The sequence below is a fragment of the Bufo bufo genome, chromosome 7, assembly GCF_905171765.1.
Source record: "Bufo bufo chromosome 7, aBufBuf1.1, whole genome shotgun sequence".
NCBI lineage: Eukaryota > Metazoa > Chordata > Amphibia > Anura > Bufonidae > Bufo > Bufo bufo.
Genome location: NC_053395.1, coordinates 39030696 through 39047650, shown reverse-complemented (window position 1 = coordinate 39047650; position 16955 = coordinate 39030696). Strand labels below are relative to the sequence as shown.

The 16955-nt window shown below is 51.0% G+C and overlaps 3 protein-coding genes across 4 annotated transcripts in view; 1 reads left to right on the top strand and 2 right to left on the bottom strand.

Annotated features, from left to right (window-relative positions):
• Nucleotides 1-2929, bottom strand: part of PRKAR1B (protein kinase cAMP-dependent type I regulatory subunit beta) — a 155579-nt gene extending 152650 nt beyond the window's left edge. Inside the window, exon 1 of one of the 2 annotated variants that reach the window (XM_040441954.1) lies at nucleotides 2775-2929. The gene's annotated coding sequence lies outside the window, so the exon portion shown is untranslated. Of the gene's footprint in view, nucleotides 1-2661 lie in introns of both variants that reach the window. The other variant, XM_040441955.1, reaches the window with a different exon arrangement.
• On the bottom strand, nucleotides 17-6513 carry LOC121008732 (dentin sialophosphoprotein). Its single transcript, XM_040441427.1, has 4 exons — nucleotides 6425-6513; nucleotides 4489-5643; nucleotides 3335-4200; nucleotides 17-126 (listed from the first exon to the last, which is right to left on the bottom strand). The coding sequence occupies exons 1-4, from the start codon at nucleotides 6511-6513 to the stop codon at nucleotides 17-19; spliced, it is 2220 nt and encodes a 739-aa protein (XP_040297361.1).
• A 724-nt stretch (nucleotides 6514-7237) lies between these two features.
• DNAAF5 (dynein axonemal assembly factor 5) overlaps nucleotides 7238-16955 on the top strand; it is a 67467-nt gene continuing 57749 nt past the window's right edge. Inside the window, exons 1-3 of the mRNA XM_040440708.1 lie at nucleotides 7238-7763; nucleotides 9658-9842; nucleotides 16733-16857. Of these exons, the coding sequence (XP_040296642.1) occupies nucleotides 7238-7763; nucleotides 9658-9842; nucleotides 16733-16857 (836 nt within the window). The remainder of the gene's footprint in view (nucleotides 7764-9657; nucleotides 9843-16732; nucleotides 16858-16955) is intronic.

Here is a 16955-nt window from a genome sequence, read left to right as displayed (position 1 = left end):
ATTGATTAATATTCCTTTAGTCTGGCATTTGATAATCCAGAAAGAGGGATAATTCAGCACTGGTTTCCAATGAGAGCCTGAGATATAATGTGGAGTAGAAGGAGGCGACAGTTGTAGTAGGATAATCTGCGATAAAGGGGATGGGGTCACGAAACACATTCTACATTTTTCAAACCAGCGCCTGGATCTGAATACTTTTGTAATTACATGTAATTAAAAATTTTGTATAACCATTGAGCTATTCAATAAAAGTTATCTGTATAGCGCCACCTGCTGTTTGTTCTTTTCCTTATTTTTTTTCATCTCACTGAGCTGGTCGCACATGCTCGGTTTAAATATTTAACTGTCCCCAACCATATGTTCTGTTAGAACCTGTGGCGGTTACAGGGAGAGAGCTGCAGCAGAAAGGACACGCCCTGAGCTGCCGAGCTGAAGAGAATCTAGCAGAGCAATTGGAGCAATGAATGGGGAGATCTCTGGACCCATGTGAGGTACAGGGCTGGTTCTAGCTTTGTTAGAAAGGTATTGTACAATATGATGTCTGATTAAAAATTGTTTACATCCATCGTGGCATAACCCAATATTCCTGCTAGAAGTTAAAGGGGTTGTCCGGGTTCAGAGCTGAACCCGGACATACCCCCATTTTCACCCAGGCAGCCCCCCTGACTTGAGCATCGGAGCAATTCATGCTAAATCACGCAGGGCAAAGGCATTTTCAAGATTTCCGGTGACGTACCGGGCTCTCCATGGGGCTGCAAGGAAGCCCGGTAACGTCACTGGCACTGATGGGCGGCTTTAGCGCTGCCCTAGCCAGTAAAACGGCATCAGAGCCTGTGACGTCACCAAACATACTGCTGGGAGGAAGCTTCCGCCCAGCAGTGTGTTATTGTAAACAAAAGAGCCCGTGCCCTGCGCCATCTAGCGCAGAGGAGCACGAGATGCCAACATCAGGGGGGCTGCCTGGGTGAAAACATGGGTATGTCCGGGTTCAGCTCTGAACCCGGACAACCCCTTTAAGAATGAATTGCTAGCAGTTTGTAATAAAAATCCAGCTGGGTGTTACCAGTTGGGGTGTGTCCCTACACAGTGTCAGATTGTGCAGGGACTCACCCCCAACTCAAGGACCCTTACTGCAGACGGCTGGCAATTCATTCATAATGTCTTGTAGGAATAATAAAGCAATAGCAAAACTTAGATCCATAAAAATAGATGCTCGGGAATAGTTATTAAATGAGGAGTGCAGACATGTCAGGAGAGGGGACGGCTCCTCTTTAAGGGCTCATGCGCAGGACCGTTGTTGTTTTGCGGTATGCAAATTGCGGATCCGCAAGACACGGATACCGGCCATGTGCATTACTCATTTTGCGGAATGGAACGTCCACCCCCTAACAGAACAGTCTTATCCTTGTCCGTAATGCAGACAATAATAGGACTTGTTCTATTTGTTTGCGGAATGGCCATGCGGACACAGTATCATTTTTGTTTGTTTGTGGCCCCATTGAAGTGAATGGTTCCGCATACAGGCTGCAAAAACAAACAAAAACAAAACAAAAAAACAAATGGACACGGAAAGAAATACATTTCTGTGCACGAGCCATAAAGGAGTCACTGGTGTCAGATGAAAGGAATTATTAAAGGAGTATTCCAGCCAAAACCAATTATCAGTGATATCACTACTATGACTATTACATCATTCACTACTATAACTGTAATATCACTACTATAATATCACTACTATAACTGTAATATCACTACTATAATATCACTACTATAACTGTAATATCACTACTATGACTATAATATCACTACTATAACTGTAATATCACTACTATAACTGTAATATCACTACTATGACTATAATATCACTACTATGACTATAATATCACTACTATAACTGTAATATCACTACTATAATATCACTACTATAACTGTAATATCACTACTATGACTATAATATCACTACTATAACTGTAATATCACTACTATAACTGTAATATCACTACTATAACTGTAATATCACTACTATGACTATAATATCACTCCTATGACTATAATATCACTACTATGACTGTAATATCACTATGACTATAATATCACTACTATAACTATAATATCACTACTATGACTGTAATATCACTCCTATGACTATAATATCACTCCTATGTCACTACAGTGAAGAGCTGAGGCTGAGATGCCAGTCCCTGGCTATAACCCCCGGCTCACACACTACCACTGCCCTACACTGTCAGCACAACCACCTCCTCCCTTGCCCACCCTGTGCCCTCCGTGCAGATGTAGCAGAGCTGAGGTTATGAGATCCGACTCTGCTTCCCCCAGGAAAGCCTGTCTGACAGTCATCACGACGCATCAACAATGCAGCCCCAGATTGGAGACCGGCTCCTCGGCTCTGCTACATCTGCCTGTCCCCCCACTAGGCCCCCACTACTGCGGTGTGATCCCGCACTGTGCCCCCGTCTAGAATAGCAGGATGTACCGTGCGGCGCTAGCGGGGGGAGGGGGTTGTTTACAGGCTGCACCGCACAGACACAGCAGTGGCCGCCGGTCGCGACATGGTTATTATCGTCCGTGTGTCGTGCGCATATGCCATAGGGTGACAGTGTGTGCCGCTGCCAGGGATGAGGGGAGGACAGGGCTCCTTACCGTTAGGTATCCAAGGAAGACGGAAGGAAGAGGATGCTGCAGAGCTGGGGGAGGGGAGGGGGCTCTGCTAGCCCGGCTGGGGGATGGGGGGGAGGCCGGTGTGCGAGTCTTACCGGAGCGGGGGCGGAGAGGTGTCGGGGCCCGGGTTCCAGCGCTGACTCTGCTGCCGGTGACGTCACACGACCTCGTTTTCGCGCATCTCTTCTATTGCTGCTGGCTGCGTGACTGTCACTGTTATCAGCACTGCTGTCACCAGTGACGTCACCAGGGCTGTCACTATTACTACTGATGTCACCTGGACTGTCACTATTACTACTGCTGTCACCAGGGCTGTCACTATTACTACTTCTGTCACCAGTGACGTCACCAGGGCTGTCACTATTACTACTGCTGTCACCAGTGACGTCACCAGGGCTGTCACTATTACTACTGATGTCACCTGGACTGTCACTATTACTACTGCTGTCACCAGGGCTGTCACTATTACTACTTCTGTCACCAGTGACGTCACCAGGGCTGTCACTATTACTACTGCTGTCACCAGTGACGTCACCAGGGCTGTCACTATTATTACTGCTGTGACCAGGGCTGTCACTATTACTACTGACGTCACCAGGGCTGTCACTTTTACTGCTGACGTCACCAGGGCTGTCACTATTACTGCTGACGTCACCTGGGCTGTCACTATTACTACTGCTGTCACCAGTGATGTCACCAGGGCTGTCACTATTACTACTGACGTCACCAGGGCTGTCACTATTACTACTGCTGTCACCAGGGCTGTCACTATTACCACTGACGTCACCAGGACTGTCACTATTACTACTGACGTCACCAGGGCTGTCACTATTACTGCTGACGTCACCAGGGCTGTCACTATTACTACTGATGTCACCAGGGCTGTCACTATTACTACTTCTGTCACCAGTGACGTCACCAGGGCTGTCACTATTACCACTGACGTCACCAGGACTGTCACTATTACTACTGACGTCCCCAGGACTGTCACTATTACCACTGACGTCACCAGGGCTGTCACTATTACTACTGACGTCCCCAGGACTGTCACTACTACTACTGCTGTCACCAGGGCTGTCACTATTACTACTGCTGTCACCAGGGCTGTCACTATTACTACTGACGTCACCAGGGCTGTCACTATTACTACTGCTGTCACCAGTGACGTCACCAGGGCTGTCACTATTACTACTGATGTCACCAGGGCTGTCACTATTACTACTGTCACTATTATCAGCACTGCTGTCACCAGTGATGTCACCAGGGCTGTCACTATTACTACTGACGTCACCAGGGCTGTCACTATTACTACTGCTGTCACCAGTGATGTCACCAGGGCTGTCACTATTATTACTGCTGTCACCAGGGCTGTCACTATTACTACTGACGTCACCAGGGCTGTCACTATTATTACTGCTGTCACTATTATCAGCACTGCTGTCACCAGGGCTGTCACCAGTGATGTCACTATTATCAGTACTGCTGTCACCAGGGCTGTCACTATTATTACTGCTGTCACCAGGGCTGTCACTATTATTACTTCTAGAGCTGAGAAATGGGGATCATTCCAAATTAAAGTGGTATTATACCTACTATAAATGGGAAAGTAGAAGCTTTTATTTTTCCATTTATAGTAGGTATAAAACCACTTTAATTTAGAATGATCCCCATTTCTCTGCTCTATTGTTTGTATGTGTGAAGTTGTGCAGCCAGTTTTTTTTATCAACCCTGTTTGCTTGATGGACGTGCACCTGTCACTAGGAATATGAATGTGCTGGTCTAAATTTTCTTGTAGGACTATTATTACTTCTGTCACTATTATCAGCACTACTGTCACCAGGGCTGTCACTATTATTACTGACGTCACCAGGGCTGTCACTATTATTACTGACGTCACCAGGGCTGTCACTATTATCAGCACTACTGTCACAAGTGATGTCACCAGTGATGTCACTATTATTACTGCTGTCACTATTATCAATGCTGATGTCACCAGTGATGTCACTAATATTACTGCTGTCACTATTATCAGCACTGCTGTCACCAGGGCTGTCACTATTATTATTGACGTCACCAGGACTGTCACTATTATCAGCACTACTGTCACCAGTGATGTCACTATTATTACGGCTGTCACTATTATCAATGCTGATGTCAGCAGTGATGTCACTATTATCAGTACTGCTGTCACCAGTGATGTCACTAATATTACTGCTGTCACCAGTGATGTCACTAATATTACTGCTGTCACTATTATCAGTACTGCTGTCACCAGTAATGTCACTAATATCACTGCTGTCACTATTATCAGTACTGCTGTCACCAGTGATGTCACTAATATTACTGCTGTCACTATTATCAGTACTGCTGTCGCCAGTGATGTCACTATTATCAGTACTGCTGTCACCAGTGATGTCACTAATATTACTGCTGTCACCAGTGATGTCACTAATATTACTGCTGTCACTATTATCAGTACTGCTGTCACCAGTAATGTCACTAATATCACTGCTGTCACTATTATCAGTACTGCTGTCACCAGTGATGTCACTAATATTACTGCTGTCACTATTATCAGTACTGCTGTCGCCAGTGATGTCACTATTATCAGTACTGCTGTCACCAGTTATGTCACTAATATTACTGCTGTCACTATTATCAGCACTGCTGTCACCAGTGATGTCACTAATATTACTGCTGTCACTATTATCAGCACTGCTGTCACCAGTGATGTCACTAATATTACTGCTGTCACTATTATCAGTACTGCTGTCGCCAGTGATGTCACTATTATCAGTACTGCTGTCACCAGTGATGTCACTAATATTACTGCTGTCACTATTATCAGCACTGCTGTCACCAGTGATGTCACTAAAATTACTGCTGTCACCAGTGATGTCACTAATATCACTGCTGTCACTATTATTAGCACTGCTGTCGCCAGTGATGTCACTTTTATCACTGCTACAACCACCAAATGAAACAGCCGGCACTCCACTCTATTCATGGGCGGTGCACGTGTCTAGGGTCGGCGTCCCGTCAATACACAAAGGAGAAGACCGTCACTCGCGTTTCAACTCTGTAATTGAGTCTTTGTCAAACACTGTCTTTGACAAAGACTCGATTACAGTCGAACCGTGTCGCCTACTTAGTTTTTCCTCTATGTGGCAATAAAAAAGAAACATTGCATCTACTTCTTTGAGTGGCGGTCCTCTCCTATTATCACTGCTGTCACTATTATCTCTGCTGTCACCAGTGCTGTCACTATTATCTCTGCTGTCACCAGTGATGTCACTATTATCACTGCTGTCACCAGTGCTGTCACTATTATCACTGCTGTCACTATTATCTCTGCTGTCACCAGTGCTGTCACTATTATCTCTGCTGTCACCAGTGATGTCACTATTATCACTGCTGTCACCAGTGCTGTCACTATTATGACTGCTGTATAACGTGCATTCCTACAGCATCTCCTCCTAGATTGTAAGCTCTTGCGAGCAGGGCCCTCATGCCTCTTCTTTTATTTGTTGCTATGTTATTGTACATGAACCCCCTGATTGTAAAGCGCTGCGGAATATGTTGACGCTATAGAAATAAAGATTATTAAAGGGAGTCTGTCACCTTCTACGCCACTTACATAGGGCTGTAGCACAAATAAACATGATTTAAATGGTACCTTTGTTCTTTTCATCCGATGTTCAGAAGCAGCAAAAATGGTTTTAATTATATGCAAATGAGGGCTCGCAAGTGCCCCGGGGCAGCATTCGGGCAGTAAGTGCCCAGGCCGCTCTGCCTGGGCATGTGCACTGTGATGACCACTGCGGGCATCGGCATTTCGCCGAGCAGTGCGCATGCGCCAGGTGATGGAATAAGGAAGACTCATGGACCACATGGATGGATCACAGACAGTGTCATGGAGATACCACAGATATAGACCCGTGGATGAGGCCTTAGGTCTCCTGCCCACGACTGTATCTGGGCAGTTTTCCGCAAAATATGAATCTGTGCAATCCGCATTTTTCTCAGTGCCATTTAGGCCTGATGCACACATTTGCGGGTCGGATGCGGACCCATTCATTTCAATGGGACCGCAAAAGATGCAGACGCCGCACCGCGTGCTCTCCACATCCGTTCCGCGGCCATGCAAAAAATATAGAACATGTCCTATTCTTGTCTTGTTTTGCGAACATTTCTACTGAAGAGAAAAACAAAATGGCGGGATGCACACGGTGTTTTGTGGATCCAGAGGAAGCGTTTGCGGACCAAAAATACTGTTGTGTGCATGAGGCCAAATTTAGTTAGCCGTTGCCAGGGACTACCACACTGACCAGGACCCATAGCAACCAATTAATTCCAGCTTTCAATTTTCACTGCAGAAATGGTGGTTGGTTGCTATGGACTGTTATACAAGAGGTCTACGGGCTTAGCATGGGTTGCCTAGCAACTGCAACACACGCTCTTCCGCACTGTTCACCTCGTGTCCGTTGTTGATAAAGTTTCGCCCATTTGAATGCGCCCGTTGCGCGAGGAAGCGCTTGGGTTACCAGGGGTTACCATCATGGCGGCGGACGGAGAGCAACGTGCGGCTTGTGAAGTGTCCCTGGCCCGGCACCTCAACTGCCTGAACGACGACAATAAGAGCACCAGACGGAGGGCCCTGACCTCCATCCAGAGGGAGGCCGAGGACAAGCGCCTGTCCAGCGGGGCCCTGCAGGAAGTCTTCGGGGAGCTGCTGAAGCCGCTGCTCCGGTGCCTGTCAGACCCTATGGAGAAGTGCAGGGAGATAGCCGTCCAGGTCCTCACCCACTGTGTGAGCAGCGTCCCCAGACCCGAGGAGGCGCTGCCCTACCTGGTGCCAGCCCTCGCCCAGCGCCTGGGGAGCCCTGAGATGGCGGAGCCCTCCGAGGAGCTGAGGCTGGCCCTCACCCAGCTGCTGAGCCTCCTGGTGGAGGTGTGCGGCAGGAAGCTGGGCCCCTACCTGGACGACATGGTCAGGATCCTGCAGAGGACCATACTGGACCCCTTCCCTGATGTCAAGAAGGAAAGCTGCAAGTGTGCTGCCAACTATGCCAGGGGCATCCCAGGTAATGCCACGTAGGTATCATTACCCCCCCAGCCCATAAGGAGATGGAAACCAGAACGACACCTGGGCCTAAGGCGTCTGTGCCGCTAACACGTGGCCCCTATCCACAGCACAGGATCGGTGGTGGGATCCTCCTCGATCGCGAGGACAGGGGTCCACAAGTGCTGATGAACCGCCCTATGAGAATGGAGGTGCTCATGTCTGTCCACCGCTCCATTGACTTCTATACACCACACCGCGCCGATCTCCTGGGGCAGCACTTGCGCGCCCCTTTTCTCGTGATCAGTGGAGGGTCCCAGCAATCAAGTACTCCTCCCCTGTTCTGTGGATAGCAGATATGTGTTATTAGTGGCGTAAACCCTTTAAAGGGGTTTTCCAGGAATTTCATATTGATGGCCTATCCTCAAGGGTCAGTAATCAGTAGGAGATCCCTGGGTGGGTTTTTTTTTGACTCTCAGGACCCCAGCTGATCGGCTGTTAGAAGAGACCTCTTCCTCGGCCATGTGACGTAACGTTCATCGCTCACGTGGCCGAGGCGCGGCTCAGTCCTATTCACATGATAGGGACTGAGCTGCAATACCAAACACAGCCACTATCAAGGAGGTGGCGGCACTCGCCAGAGCTCCGGTGAGCACTGCAGCTTCTTCAAACAGCTGATCGGTGGGGGCATCAGACCCTCGCCTATCTCCTATTGATGACCAATCCTGAGGACATGCCATCGATATGAAAGCCCCTTTAGTGCCACTCATGGAGGCCGTCTTTGCATTGTATGGATGTGAACTGTACAGTGCATGCATGGACTATCTGAGCCATTGGTCATGTGATCCCCGTCATGGATTTCCATGGAAGCCATTGGTGACTGCTGGTCAGCAAGGTTGTGCCCACCCTGTGGAAACCCGGATTAGACTGTGCAAATGGGTACGTGACTAGCGTTTGAAAGGGCATGTGTCACCAGGTGTGGGGTCCTGTCTGAGGGCAGCGTACACTTCTGACGGATACCCTATGTACAGCGCCAGGTCGCCTACTTTTATTGCCCAGCCATTTTCTTGAAGTCTGACCAGACGCCGGAGACCACTGACGTGTGCCCTGCAGCAGTGGCTGCTCAGGGACTCCAGCGCCGATCCTTCTCGGCAGGAATTTTAAAAGTTGTTGCCCAGGACTAGAAAAAGATGGCTACTGGATCAGTATCTGATCAGCGGAGACCCGACACCGATCAGCTGCTCGCAGTAGCGCCACGGCCTTCTTCATCTTTTCCTATTTGATGTCACGGCTTGCAGCTCACCGAGCGCAGCGCCGTACATTGTATGGTGGCCGTGCTTGGTATCGCAGCTCAGCCTCATTCACTTCCATGGGGCCGAGCTGCTCCTAGATCACATGACCAATGAACACCCTCGTCACTTGGCCTAGGAAAAGCTGCGAGAAGTCGGCAGCGGTACCGCGAGAGCGGCTGCCTCCTCGGACAGGTGATCGGCGGGGTTTCCGGATGTAGGACCCTCACTGATCTGATACTGATCAGAGGAGAGGTCATCAGTATTTAAACCTCAGAAAACCCCTTTCTGCTAGTATTACATTCAGATCATCACTGACAAGCGTTCCTAGGAACTCTGCCACTGTAATAGTGCCGCCGATTGCTGGCGGGAGATTGTGCTGCCTAATCACGATCTGCTGTCAGTATGGGGACGAGCGATTGCATCAGTGATCAGTGATGGTAACAAGACAGGTATGCACAGGGGCTGTAGACACAAGGGTGAGAGATTTGTATTCAAGGCTATTTGCAAAGTTGCTTCATTTTTTTTAATTTATTTTACTTTGAATGCTGTGTGTTTTTTTTTTTTTTTTTTTTGTTTTGTTTTTTATCATCGACAATATTATGTATTTTTTTCTGTATTTTTCAGAACATTTTCACATACAGTCTGAATCTCTCATTAAACCACTGATGCAGACGATATCTCACCAGCACTCTAAAGTGCGTGTAGCCGTCATCCAGACAACGGGCGCTGTTATACAGTACGGCAATGGCAAGTCTGTGGATGATGTCCTCTCTCATCTAGCCCAGAGACTATTCGATGACGCACCTCAGGTGAGTAATATCGGTGAAATATAGGGAGTCTGTCAGCAGTGTATGACCATGGTAAACTGCTGGCAGCACTCGGTAGGGACTAGCGAGAGCAGAACAAACATAACTTTTGTGGAGCTTTTCTCATCAGGAGGAGTGAGAATATGAACTTTTATTCTGCCAGATTGAGCTTTAAAGGGAACCTGTCACCTGGATTTTGTGTATAGAGCTGAGGACATTGGCTGCTAGATGGCTGCTAGCACATCCGCAATACCCAGTCCCCATAGCTCTGTGTGCTTTTATTGTGTCAAAAAAACTATTTTATATAGATGTAAATGAGGCAAGTAAGAAGCCCAAGGAGCTGTTACTAACATTTCCGGAGCCCAGCCCCGCCCGCATCCTCTGAATCTCCTCCTTGCTCCCCGACGTCACAAAGCTAGAGCGCCGTAATCTCGCGATGCGCGAGCTAGTGCATGCGCAGTGTCGGCATAGTGTTCCTTCCCTGTGCTGGCATCAGCCTCAGGGAATGAACTGCGCTTGCGCTAGCTCACGCATCGCGAGATTACGGCGCTCTAGCTTTGTGACGTCGGGGAGCAAGAAGGAGATTCAGAGGATGCGGGGCGGTGCTGGGCTCCTTCACAGTGGGCGGTGCTGGGCTCCTTCACAGTGGGCGGTGCTGGGCTCCTTCACAGTGTGGCGGTGCTGGGCTCCTTCACAGTGTGGCGGTGCTGGGCTCCTTCACAGTGTGGCGGTGCTGGGCTCCTTCACAGTGGGCGGTGCTGGGCTCCTTCACAGTGGGCGGTGCTGGGCTCCTTCACAGTGGGCGGTGCTGGGCTCCTTCACAGTGGGCGGTGCTGGGCTCCTTCACAGTGGGCGGTGCTGGGCTCCTTCACAGTGGGCGGTGCTGGGCTCCTTCACAGTGGGCGGTGCTGGGCTCCTTCACAGTGGGCGGTGCTGGGCTCCTTCACAGTGGGCGGTGCTGGGCTCCTTCACAGTGGGCGGTGCTGGGCTCCTTCACAGTGGGCGGTGCTGGGCTCCTTCACAGTGTGGCGGTGCTGGGCTCCTTCACAGTGTGGCGGTGCTGGGCTCCTTCACAGTGTGGCGGTGCTGGGCTCCTTCACAGTGTGGCGGTGCTGGGCTCCTTCACAGTGTGGCGGGGCTGGGCTCCTTCACAGTGTGGCGGGGCTGGGCTCCTTCACAGTGTGGCGGGGCTGGGCTCCTTCACAGTGGGCGGTGCTGGGCTCCTTCACAGTGGGCGGTGCTGGGCTCCTTCACAGTGGGCGGTGCTGGGCTCCTTCACAGTGGGCGGTGCTGGGCTCCTTCACAGTGGGCGGTGCTGGGCTCCTTCACAGTGGGCGGTGCTGGGCTCCTTCACAGTGTGGCGGTGCTGGGCTCCTTCACAGTGTGGCGGTGCTGGGCTCCTTCACAGTGTGGCGGTGCTGGGCTCCTTCACAGTGTGGCGGGGCTGGGCTCCTTCACAGTGTGGCGGGGCTGGGCTCCTTCACAGTGTGGCGGGGCTGGGCTCCTTCACAGTGTGGCGGGGCTGGGCTCCTTCACAGTGTGGCGGGGCTGGGCTCCTTCACAGTGTGGCGGGGCTGGGCTCCTTCACAGTGTGGCGGGGCTGGGCTCCTTCACAGTGTGGCGGGGCTGGGCTCCTTCACAGTGTGGCGGGGCTGGGCTCCTTCACAGTGTGGCGGGGCTGGGCTCCTTCACAGTGTGGCGGGGCTGGGCTCCTTCACAGTGTGGCGGGGCTGGGCTCCTTCACAGTGTGGCGGGGCTGGGCTCCTTCACAGTGTGGCGGGGCTGGGCTCCTTCACAGTGTGGCGGGGCTGGGCTCCTTCACAGTGTGGCGGGGCTGGGCTCCTTCACAGTGTGGCGGGGCTGGGCTCCTTCACAGTGTGGCGGGGCTGGGCTCCTTCACAGTGTGGCGGGGCTGGGCTCCTTCACAGTGTGGCGGGGCTGGGCTCCTTCACAGTGTGGCGGGGCTGGGCTCCTTCACAGTGTGGCGGGGCTGGGCTCCTTCACAGTGTGGCGGGGCTGGGCTCCTTCACAGTGTGGCGGGGCTGGGCTCCTTCACAGTGTGGCGGGGCTGGGCTCCTTCACAGTGTGGCGGGGCTGGGCTCCTTCACAGTGTGGCGGGGCTGGGCTCCTTCACAGTGTGGCGGGGCTGGGCTCCTTCACAGTGTGGCGGGGCTGGGCTCCTTCACAGTGTGGCGGGGCTGGGCTCCTTCACAGTGTGGCGGGGCTGGGCTCCTTCACAGTGTGGCGGGGCTGGGCTCCTTCACAGTGTGGCGGGGCTGGGCTCCTTCACAGTGTGGCGGGGCTGGGCTCCTTCACAGTGTGGCGGGGCTGGGCTCCTTCACAGTGTGGCGGGGCTGGGCTCCTTCACAGTGTGGCGGGGCTGGGCTCCTTCACAGTGTGGCGGGGCTGGGCTCCTTCACAGTGTGGCGGGGCTGGGCTCCTTCACAGTGTGGCGGGGCTGGGCTCCTTCACAGTGTGGCGGGGCTGGGCTCCTTCACAGTGTGGCGGGGCTGGGCTCCTTCACAGTGTGGCGGGGCTGGGCTCCTTCACAGTGTGGCGGGGCTGGGCTCCTTCACAGTGTGGCGGGGCTGGGCTCCTTCACAGTGTGGCGGGGCTGGGCTCCTTCACAGTGTGGCGGGGCTGGGCTCCTTCACAGTGTGGCGGGGCTGGGCTCCTTCACAGTGTGGCGGGGCTGGGCTCCTTCACAGTGTGGCGGGGCTGGGCTCCTTCACAGTGTGGCGGGGCTGGGCTCCTTCACAGTGTGGCGGGGCTGGGCTCCTTCACAGTGTGGCGGGGCTGGGCTCCTTCACAGTGTGGCGGGGCTGGGCTCCTTCACAGTGTGGCGGGGCTGGGCTCCTTCACAGTGGGCGGGGCTGGGCTCCTTCACAGTGGGCGGGGCTGGGCTCCTTCACAACCCATGTCCTCAGCTCTATACCCAAAATCCCGGTGACAGGTTCCTTTTAAGTGCCAAGTAGGTGAAGCTTCACTGTGACGTGCCCTCTGCATTGAGCTGCATCACGTCGCCTCGTCTTTGCTCTGAGTGACAGCTGTAGGAGTCTCCTGATTGGATGCCAAAGCTGTCAATCAGAGGATGGGCTGTGAAGTATTTCTCAGAATAAAAGTTCATATTCTTACTACTCCAGATGAGAAAAGCTCCACAATCAGTATGTTTGTCTTACTCTCCTCAGCCCCTACTTGGGGCTTTCAGCAGTTTAGCATCACCACAACTGCTGACAGACTCCTTTTAAATGGGTTGTCCCACAACTTCCAGCCAGGGGCCCCTGCATGCATCTTTACTATGGAATATGGAATTGCTTGTTGCAAGGAATAAAAACAAAGGGATGACGGGATAAATGTCAGGCTTATGGGGTGCTGAGGAAGAGGATGGACCATCCTGCGTAGCATGGGCACTTCTAAGAAAGTTTAGAATCCGTATAACCCACCGTGCCCCTTTGTCCTGATTTCTATCCCTTCACCCCTTTGTTTTTATGCCATTGGGACCTCGCTGAGAAAGTCCCACATTGGTTTTCTGCAGAGCGGGGATCCATGTATTTTAAATGCAGAACAAAGCCACACTTAAAGGGGTTGTCCAGGAGTTTAAAAGAGTTTTCTAAGACTTTAAAACTGATGACCTGTCCTCTGGATAGGTCAGAAAAAAGTGGCCAAAGGAGGAAAAAGGCGCCCATAGGGTGAGTAGGTTCAGAACAAGCCTCCAAATACAGGACGAGTGGTACTGCTCACCTGTTGTTGCACCTAATGTTCGGTGCAACTGTACTGGAGGCGAGTAGGAGTGGTTTAAGTGTTGCTGGTTGGTGCTGCTGATTACGTCCGTGTTCACCTTTGGCGGGGGCCAGGCCGCCGTCTGGGTCAGTGTATGAGGTATGTATCCACTGGACTCTGGATGCTTCTGGACGCCGCACGTGCCAGATGCTGGGAGCAGCGCACTTTCCATCAGCAGCATTTTCACCGACTTGAAAAAGGGGTCCACAGAACCCCGAAACGCGTTGTCACGATAATAAAAATAAAAAAACCTATTGGTTTGAAACAAACTCTGGTTGCGTTTTGCGCCTATGGTCCATTCTCTGGATAGGTCATTAGTATCTGATTGGTGGCGGTCCGATAACCGGGACCCCCGCCGATCAGCTGTTTAAGGCATCGGCGCTCCTGTGAGCGCTACGGCCTTCTCCGCGCTCACCAGGCACAGCGCCGTACATTATATAGCAGCTATGCTTGGTATTGCAGCTTAGCCCCATTGTGACTGATCTGCAGTACCAAGCACAGCCCCTATACAATCCACGTCGCTGTGCTTGGTGAGCAGAGAGAAGGCCGCTGCACCTAGGTCATGTGATCGTTAAACGTGACATCATATGGCATAGGAAATGCTGGAGAAGGCCGTTGCCCTGGTGCCTTCTCAAACAGCTGATCGGCGGGGGTCCTGAAAACCCCTTTAAGAAAATTGTCTACAAGAAGGAAATGATATACAAGAAAAAAAAAAAAATCCAATCATTCACACGACCGCTGCAGCCAATCGCTGGTCTCAGTGGTGATGCTTGCATGTACAGCACATGACTGCCAAGGCTTGTCATGTGAATAACGTGCGCTACGTAATCACTGCAGGACCGGTGGGGACCACCAGAGCGGCTTTTTTATTTTATTTTTAACCACGTCTTGCTGTAGGCACATATAGGAAGGTACATGCTGCAACAACCAGACAAAATGGGATCGCTGTACACAAGCTGTGCTGCAAGGCAATACTAGGTAATTTACTGAGTCTTTTTTTGGTGCCCAGTAAGCAGCCCAGTAAGCAAAGGACAGACCCGTCACCACAGCCATGTGGCATGTTGGTCTCTTGGTTCAACGAAAGCAACTCGCATTAAATGGCAGGTGAACAGAACGCTTACCTGGTGCCCTCCTTTTCATCTGTAAATCCCCCAATTCCTGGGCTTCTATTCTGTCATCCAGGATGGCCGCACCGCTTCTCAGACTTTGTGCATTTGGTAGTCCAGACACCTCCTGCTGCCCTCGGATTGGCCAGCATTGCTCATGTGAGCCGTGCCGGCCAATCCGGGAGCAGGGCTGGAGAAGCAGGAAGTGTCCTGGACCAGATAGTCTGAGACGCGGTGCGGCCATCTTGGATGGCAGAAGAAGAGCCCGGGACTTTGCAGATAAGCAGCTGAAAAGGAGGTCACCAGGTACGTTTTCAGTTTGTTCCCCAGTTAATGTGACTTTGTTTTTCTTGAACCAGAGGGTCGCTTTAATAAAGCTGAAGCGCAGCTCTTTCAGATCTGGGTTTTCCAGTTTCCGTTTTTTATTATTATTATTATTAAAAAAAATAAGCTCCCAGCGATTGTACAGCCATGCTCCTCTTTCCTTCCCCACACATCTTGTAAGGGTTACGACGGGTCTGTTGTCAGAGATTTCCCAATCAGTAGATTGGTGCGCCCGGAGTGAGTAGGCTGGAGCGGTGCTTGCCAAAGAGGAAGCTCTTCAGCAGGATGGTTGGCATGGGCATGTCTTACATGCCAGCAATTACCTTTCACTCCCATCCAACAATTTCATCATTAAGTTCTTCAATCAAAACAAGCTGTTATTTAGTCCTCGAAGCTTACACTGCTAATTGGGGGCAATTGCTCTCCATTAACGGCGCTCCTTTCTGGAAGAAAACAAAGACTGTCTCATCCAGTATCCGAGATGTTAAAGGGACATTTCATAGACTGTTCTGTGTTCAGAAAACGCAATGTTAGGCTACTTTCACACTGGCGTTTTGGCTTAGCGTTTGGGAGATCCATTCAGGGCTCTCACAAGCGGTCCAAAACGGATCAGTTTTGCCCTAATGTATTCTGAATGGAGAAGGATCCGCTTAGAATGCATCAGTTTGCCTCCGATCCGTCTCCATTCCGCTTTTGGTGTCAGTCTGCCGAAACTGAGCCAAACGGATCCGTCCTGGCACAAAATGTAAGTCAATGAGGACGGATCCGTTTTCTACGACACAATCTGGCACAATAGAAAACGGATCCGTCCTCCATTGACTTTCAATGGTGTTCAAGACGGATCCGACTTGGCTATGTTACAGATAATACAAACGGATCCGTTCTGAACGGATGCAAACTGTTGTATTATCTGAACGGATCCGTCTGTGCAGATCCATGACGGATCCGCACCAAACGCGAGTGTGAAAGTAGCCTAAACAAGACAGAGAGGGGGAGGGGTGGGGGGCGAGTCAATAGGATCCGACTGGAAATGCCCAACCCATTTCTTCCTCCTCCCAAGAGCAGACGCATGGGGTGGCCATGGACTCCCAAATTAACTCAGACCCTGGACCCTAAATAAATTCTAAATTATTCCAGACTCAAATATTAATCAGACATCAGAGCAGACCCCCCAAAATCAGATGTGTCTATAGGGGTAGGATGTACAGAAGGCCATAAAACCTGGGTGTCAGCAACGTCCATTGAAGTCCATGATGTGTCCGGGCAGCTGGTGGTGGTCATTATGCCGGAGGATGTTGTCCTGGTGCTGCACGGAGATGATGGGCATTGCAGAGCAGAATAAAACCAATGACCAGGCGGAGTAGACATGGCACCGACCCTTTCTTGTATCCCCCAGCATCAGGTTCCATCACAACGCATTTTGGCAGCTCATTCCCTCCACGTGTCATCCCCTGGCCTTCACTCAGGTCCTGATGTCAGTCATCTTTGCTGGTCCCATACCACTGATGGATGCGTGAGACCCCGGTACGGAAATGGGAGGGAGGGGCGGTTAGTGTTACTTTTTCGGTTTTAGTATTCCCGGCGGCTTCTTCTGTTTCTGTGCGTTGCTCATTCTAGACAATTCCAATTTCCTGAGTTCTAGTCATTTTATGGAGCGGAGGTGTCTTCTGCCTTATTTTGCAGGTTCGTCTCGCAGTCACCATTGTGGTGGGGAACTGGCTTTTGGAGCTGAGGGACAGATATTCCTATTTCCATAAACTAATACCTCTTCTGCTGAGCAGCGGCACAGATGAGATTCCTGACATCAAGTGAGTTACTAAATGTTCCAATTTCAACGTTTCTCTCCTTTTTTTATGTGTCAGCACGTGCACCCTACTTCCACTACAGATGTAAAGGGGTTGTCCAA